The 7369-nt window shown below is 45.4% G+C and overlaps 1 protein-coding gene across 1 annotated transcript; it reads right to left on the bottom strand.

Moving 5' to 3' along the window:
• Positions 1–325: 325 nt before the first annotated feature.
• Positions 326–6753, bottom strand: LOC311224687 (syntaxin-11-like). Its single transcript, XM_084309772.1, has 2 exons — positions 6666–6753; positions 326–2063 (listed from the first exon to the last, which is right to left on the bottom strand). Exon 2 carries the CDS (start codon positions 2053–2055, stop codon positions 1171–1173), a length of 885 nt encoding a protein of 294 aa, XP_084165898.1. The 5' UTR covers positions 2056–2063; positions 6666–6753; the 3' UTR covers positions 326–1170.
• Positions 6754–7369: the final 616 nt, after the last annotated feature.

The raw sequence follows: 7369 nt of genomic DNA, 5'->3' as shown, positions 1-7369 counted from the left end.
AACACTACTCCACAGCTGACATGTAGATGTAACAAAATGAGAAGACGCCGTCACTTTTGGTGAGAGTTAAGACTAGGCCTTGTGAAATAGTGCGACTTAAGCCACGCTTACCCGCCACTGTGGAGGGTAGAGCCGTGTGTAATAGCCTTGCTCACTCGACCACAGTCACGTAAATAGTTGGAGAGATAAGACATACAGTGACTGAGGCTGTATTGTTTATAGAGGTTTCAACATCAGGTGTGTGTAGCAATAGTTTGAGAAAAGAAACACGTCTGTGAGAGCGACGCCCCCACAGTACAATAAGTTGATTGTGTGCTTTTAAAAAGCCATTCCGAGGCGTTTATTAAGGAACAAACAGAAATCATTTAAATACTAGGGGTGTAAAAGGTACACATATCCGTACCGAACCGTTTCAGTACTGGACCTTAGGTTCAGTGCGGCTGTGTACCGAATTATAATAAAATCTAGTTTATAAAAGTCGATTATTCATTCCAATATAGAATATTCGTTGACAGCCCTACAAGTAAAAGTACAATTAGTAACTGCACACTACATCACCCCTGAGTGTAACATTGAAAGCAAAACGTTCCCCCACTGTACCGAAAACCCGTACCGAACCGTGACTTCAAAACCGAGGTACGTACCGAACCGTGGTTTTTGTGTACCGTTACACCCCTATTAAATACTATATATTTATTACTTTAAAGAAAAATCTAAACGTGGATCTGTGAGAATAGTGAGTACGGTGAAAAATCAAGGACAAAAGTGTGAGCGACGATCCCAACGCAGGTGCGTTGTGTAAATGTTGTTCTCGTTTACAGATGGGCGAATGGAACGCCGGGTATCACACTGTAAACATTTGCATGTGGATGTGTGGTTTGAAAATGATACGGACGGCCTGGCTCCGTGATGAGGGCGTGGATGTGAAATGTTAAACGACTCTAGTGCTGCACAAAGTGAAAGCAACCGTTTCCCCGGTTCAAAGCCAAAATAAATACACAAATAATTTTTTTTTTAAAAGCGTAAACATTTCAGGAGCAAGGTGCTATAGATAACATTTTATGCAGATTAAAGCTATTGTGAAATGCACGTCGATCGGATGAATGACACGCCGGTGCTCTAGCGCGACATCTAGTGGCCCATTGTCATCTATGGCACCTTTGATCCCGCTTATTTGCAGCAAGGGAAGCAGCAGCAGAAAAGGCGCTTGCACGGGTTACGCTTCTTGTATCTCACAGCCTGACTGATCTGAACCACGCACTTCGCCACGTAGTTTTGGGTGGCGCACACGTTGGCCTCAATGTTGTCCACCATGCACCCCTGTTCCTCCAACAGCTTGGCGATCTGCGAGAAGATCTCGTAGAGCTCCCTGAGGCGCCCCTCCAACTCCAGGAGCTCCTTGTGGCGGCTCTCGATCTCCGACATGGCCGAGCGGGTGACCCTCCCTTCCGTCAGCACGTCCCCGGAGAAGACGTTCCACTTGCCCGTCTCGACCATCTCCTCGACCTGCTCCCGGGTCACCTCCCTCCCCATGATCTGCGCCTGCCTCCGGATGCGCGTCTGGCAATTCTCCTTCTGGACCAGCTCCGCCTCGTTGAACTCGGCCATGGCGTCGTGGAAGGCGCGGGTCAGGGAGATGTGCTGGGTGCGCACCATTCGCGCCATGGCCGAACCGGCCCCGTGCTCCTCCGCCAGCTCCCGGCTTAGTTTACGCAGCTTCTCCAGACGCGTGTAGATGCCCTCCCCCCTGGCCTTGACGGCGTTCCCGAGGGAGTTGGCGTCCCGCTTGATGCTGCTTATTCGCCGGACCGACGCGAGGAACCTGCCGCTCTGTTTCTCCAGGCGCTTCACGTCCAGCCGGAGCAGGCCGATCTCCTTCCGCACAGACTGGACCTCCTTGTAGACGGCTCCCAGCGCGTCTTGAGCGTCTTCCGCCGCGAACACCACGGCATGTTGCTCCAAACCCTCGTCGTCGCCATCGCCGCCTTGGTGCTCGCCGTGCGTGTCTGCCGACAGGTGAATGGTGCCCTGCAGCTCACTTAGTCTGTCTATCATTTCCTCACCTGCAACGGGACAGAAGAAGTCTTTTTGAGAAGCAATAGTTACGGAGGCGTGTGTCTCTCATAATCACGTTCATTTTGTTTGAGTCGGCCTCATGGATGAGGAATGTAGGGCTGGGCAATTAATCGAGTTTCAATTCAGATTTTGGCTTCCCGCGATCATGAAAACAATTATTCAACAAAATTATTATTGTGCTTACTAAACACATGTTCACACTAACATTGTTAGTAGTAATGGTGACTCTTAAACACCAAAACCTGCACGGACTAGAACGTATATATGACATATATCAAGTTTCAAGTTGTTTTATTTGTCACATAAGGTACAGGTACATTATAGTGAAATGCTTCGTTTTGTATGACCCTCCTGAAATCATCGCTTCATACAGTAACAAGTCAAAGAATAAAGACACTATACAAAATACAAAACTAAAATGTACAAAATGCTAAAATTAGGTAGAAGAGGTAGTGCAAATATTTTAGGAATATATAAAATAAGGCGGCTGGGTGGCACAGCGGACATTGCGCTCATCACCAACGCAAGAGACACCGGGTTCGACTCCGGCTGTAGGCGTTGCCTCCGGCTTGGGCCGGCCGTCATACTAACTCAATTGGCAGAGTTAGCGGGTGGAAGTCGATGGGTGGTAATCTGGACGTTGTGGACAGCGACTCCTACAGGTCGGTTGGGGACGCCTGCACAGCAGACAGGAAATGGCGGGGGTAGTGTGAGCCTCCCACACGTTACACCTCGCCAATGAGAGTCCGCGCTGGCAGGTGAAAAGATGTGACAGGCTGCCTCCTCGTGTATCGGAGGAGACATGTGATGCAAGGCTTCTATCCTCCCTACAACCGGCCAGTGGGGGGCATATGCGAGCAATGTTCAAGACAGGGGAGGGGAGAATTGGCACAGCGAAATTGGGATGGGAGAAAAATAGAAAAGGAGAAAAAAGTGGATTAAAAAAAATGAATATATAAAATATGGTGTAATATTTAAAAACAGTTTAAAGTGACTGTTAACACATTGGCGGCCACTGGGATGTGTCTAATATCACCCGTGGGGCTGTTTGTAGAGCTAAATCTATACTTTCTAGTATTGCTATCTGTCCATTCTCATTGTCAATTGAGTTAAAACTCAAACTGCATATGATCGGTACGATCCTCAAGCATGTATGCATGAAAGGGGGGGGAACATCGTTTCTTTTTTTTTATTGGTCTTTTTACCCCTCCTTTTTCCTCAGATTTTCTCCCATCCCAATGTTAGTCATTATGCCAATTCCCAATCCCCTTCCTGGTCGCTGCACACTTACCCCCCACAGTCGGTCTGGGAGAGTGGAGGCTATCACATGCTTCCTCCGACACACGTCTAGCCAATCAACCACTTCTTTTCACCTGGCAGCGCGGACTCTCACTGAGAGGGTGTAACGTGTGGAAGGATCACACTACCCCCCTTAGATCCTATCCGCGCTGAGCAGGCGCCCCGACCGAACTGTAGGAGTCGCTGTTTACAATGACCCGGACCCACCCCGCCAGCTTTCCCACCCTCTAATACTGCCAATTGTATTAGTGTGAACGGCCAGCCAAGCTGGTGACACGCTGGGAGCTGGATTCGAACGGGGGAGACGTCGTTTCTGATTATTGATTACCAATAACCGTGTTCATCTCAGTAGCCACATACGCTGATCGCCTGGTTGAGTATCATAACAAGCTCTGTTCAGCATGTAATTTACGTGAAAAAGATCTTACCATGAGCCGGTTGGATCCCCCCGAGCATTTCCCAGTTATCGATAGTCATCTGGTAGATCAATATGTCCATTGGCTGATGATAAATTCCTTTACTGCATCGTGAAATCCACGATCCAAAACGTATTCCGTGCAACAGGCAATAGCGATCGCTTCAGGCGAGTAGAAAACTACATTGGAAATCAAGAAAAAAAAAGACAACTTCTGCCACAGGGAACACTGCATTATCGATACAGCGCCCCTAAGAGGATCTGGCCGGTAATGCACTTTTTCGAATTCAAAGAGTAGGGTACATCTGCAGTGCAGCTCGGCGACCTTGAATAGGTTATTAAAATGGAATAAAAGCCAAAACAACCTTGCCACGGACATATCCGTGGGTGGTCCTCAACCGGTGGATTCGAAACACGGATATAGTGCGTTAAGGTGAATGTTTGAAGTGAATATGTGGATGTTGTGTGCAATGAGTGTAGAATGGATGAGTTAGTGAGTTAGAGTCCGCATTGAGCATCCTGAATGGCCTGGGGATAGAAGCTCATGCCACTTATGGCACAGACCCTCACTTGCACCTTCTCATATTTTAATGTTCAGTGTTAATTATATTCTTTACACCGTTTGTTTTTCTCCTATTTGTTGTATTCAGATTACCCTGCCCATCCCTGTACCTCCCCTCCCCCTGCTGCTATGATGACGCCAGAATTTCCCCCAATTGATTGATTGATTGAAAACTTTTGCAGAATGTGTAGGCAGCAGGCTACAGTACAGTACAGCTCAATACACAGTTAAGGGGATGCAGACCAGAGAAAGACTTTCGTCTTGTTTACAATCAGGGTCCCCCATTTTCAATTCATAATGAGGGTCAATAAAGGAATATCTTATCTTATCTTCTTACATAACAAACAATGTGTTGCCTGTGTAGCCTATCTTTAAACGTATAGACCAGGTGGGGTATAGGCTATAGAGCACGCCTGGCCAATTCTACACTGAGGGGAAACCCACGCACCCCTGGCCTACACTTGAGATCTGAACTCCATCAAGATAGGCTTGAATATGCTTACAATAACTAATTGATTGAAAACTTTATTAACAGATTGCAGAATGGGTAAAATACAGTACAGCTCAATACACACAATTGTTAAGGGGATGCAGACCAGAGAAAGACTTTCGTCTTGTTTACATCAGGGTCCCCCATTTTTTATTCATCAGGACTATATATGACATACATGACATACAGATAGACAGTACTGCTACATCTATACATTTATGACATACCAGATTTGCAAATACAGTACTGTTTGTGATACAAAAATAGTCCCGAAAAGAGAGTATATACATTTGACGTAAAAACTGTACATTGGAGGAGGTTGGGTGGGGTTTGGGGGGGGTTGGGTAGGAGGGGTGGGGGGGGGACACACACACTGTACAACTGTACAAGCAAAACTGTACATTGGAATATTGACAAAACCATACTAGGTAATTTACTGTACATTGGAGGGGGTTGGGTTAGGACATTTACAGGGGCCAGTTTCGAATTGCAGTCTCCCGTAGGTGTTCTTTGAGAGTGGTTTTGAAAGTGGGTAATGATTCACATTCCTTTACAGCTTTGGGTAGGGCGTTCCACATTGATGTGGCATAATTGTGAAACGTGTTTAGTCCCTTGTTTGAGCCGAATCTGGGTTTAACATGATTTGTGGAGCTCCCTCTGGTGTTGTGGTCGTGGTATTCACTGACCTTTGGGAAGTATTTTGACATGTACATGGGTACCTTGGTCGTGTAGTGTATCTTGTAGACCAGGCCCATTGCAAGTTGCTGTACTCTGTCGTCTACTCTAAGCCATCCTAGGTTGTCAAAGTGGGCAGGGGTGAGGTGGGTTCTAGGAGTAAGGTCAAGCAGTAGTCTGACCAGTTTGTTTTGAGATGTTTGTAATTTTGTTTTTAGTGCCTTTGAGGTGCTTTGGTAGCATAGTCGTAGTACCCTTGAATGAGTGCTCCTGCCAGAGTCTTCAGGGTATTCTTGTTTACCAGAGAGGAGATCCGGTACAGTTTCTATGTCAAATGTATGTCAGTATTCCAATGTACAGTGTGTGTCCCCCTACCCAACTCCCCCCCCCCCCCCCCCCCCACCTCCAATGTACAGCCCCACCCCACCTACCCAACCTCCTCCAATGCACAGTTTCTATGTCAAATGTATATACACTCTTTTTCTGGATTTTTTTAGTATCACAAACAGTACTGTATTTGCAAATCTGGTATGTCATAAATGTATAGATGTAGCAGTACTGTCTATCTGTATGTCGTGTGTGTCATATGATTAATTGAAAATGGGGGACCCTGATGGAAACAAGACGAAAGTCTTTCTCAGGTCTGCATCCTCTTAACAATTGTATGTATTGAGCTGTACTGTACTGTACCCTTTCTGCAATCTGTTAATAAACTTTTCAATCAATCAAACAGTTATATTAAAAGTAAACATATATTGTTATGTTTCAATGTTATGTTGTGTAAATGTAGTTGTGTTTAAACACGTTTTATTTATTGTTCAAAATGGTATCAGGCTATATGATGAGGAACAAACCAAATTGTCATGCCCACATCAAAGTATGCAAACTTGACAAGAGACCACGCCAACCGTCGTTGAGTAACTTTATCTCCGGGTATCTGAAGTTTTGCATTTTCACAAAGCAATCGTATGGTTGCTTCCTATATAGACTACCCATTCTGCAATCTGTTAATAAAGTGTTCAATCAATCAATCAATCAAACTAGTATACCATATACACATGAACATCGGTGAAACTGTCCCAGCCTAGACAGTTAGACCGCGACTACCGGTCAAAACAATGCATTTATATATATAAGTAATACTATACCTTATATTTGATTCCGACAGCCCTGCAATAATATCGCCGCTAAAGCAGAAGCGCGATCATCAGCACCGAAAATAGCATTTCCCCCTTTTCTCTCCAGTAGAGTAACTCGATTTCAACAGATCTACACGAAACAACCCGCTGCTGCTGCTGTGGGAGTTTCCAGAAGACGCCGTTCACTTCTGTCTCTCGCCTCTCAAACTGCACCTGTGTGTCGAGATGCGGAAGATCAGCCTTCTGTCTGTCTCTCACTTCACGTTTCACTCAACTAACTCACCACTGGCGACGAGGAACAGGGCTTGAAGTCTGTCAATTAACTGTCTGTGGCACCCATTATAGTTGATGATCTGCGTGGCTCTTGTAGAAGCGCACCGATTATTATATTATTAGATTCACATTTATTGTCATCATACAGGAGCACAAGGCGAAAGTCTTTCTCTGGTCTGCATGACATCCCCTTAACAATTGTATGTATTGAGCTGTACTGTACTGTACCCATTCTGCAATCTGTTAATAAAGTTTTCAATCAATCAATCAATCAATCAATCACAAGTACAGTACAACGAAAATAAGTTTGGCATCCAACCAGAGACTATAGTGCAAATGTAACAGTAAAGTGCAACAGTATACAATGTACAATGTACATGTGAGTGGGTGGGTGGGTATAAAATATACAAGTTAGTACTACTGAGTGTAGTGCTAAATCA

Source organism: Notolepis coatsorum, assembly GCF_963971535.1.
Source record: "Notolepis coatsorum genome assembly, chromosome: 3".
Classification (NCBI taxonomy): Eukaryota; Metazoa; Chordata; class Actinopteri; order Aulopiformes; family Paralepididae; genus Notolepis; species Notolepis coatsorum.
The sequence above is the reverse complement of the archived record's forward strand: the minus strand, read 5'-3'. Positions and strand labels throughout refer to the sequence as shown.

Excerpts from the sequence above, each read along its gene's own strand:
- LOC311224687 (XM_084309772.1), bottom strand. The coding sequence starts at position 2,055 with ATGATAGACAGACTAAGTGAGCTGCAGGGCACCATTCACCTGTCGGCA.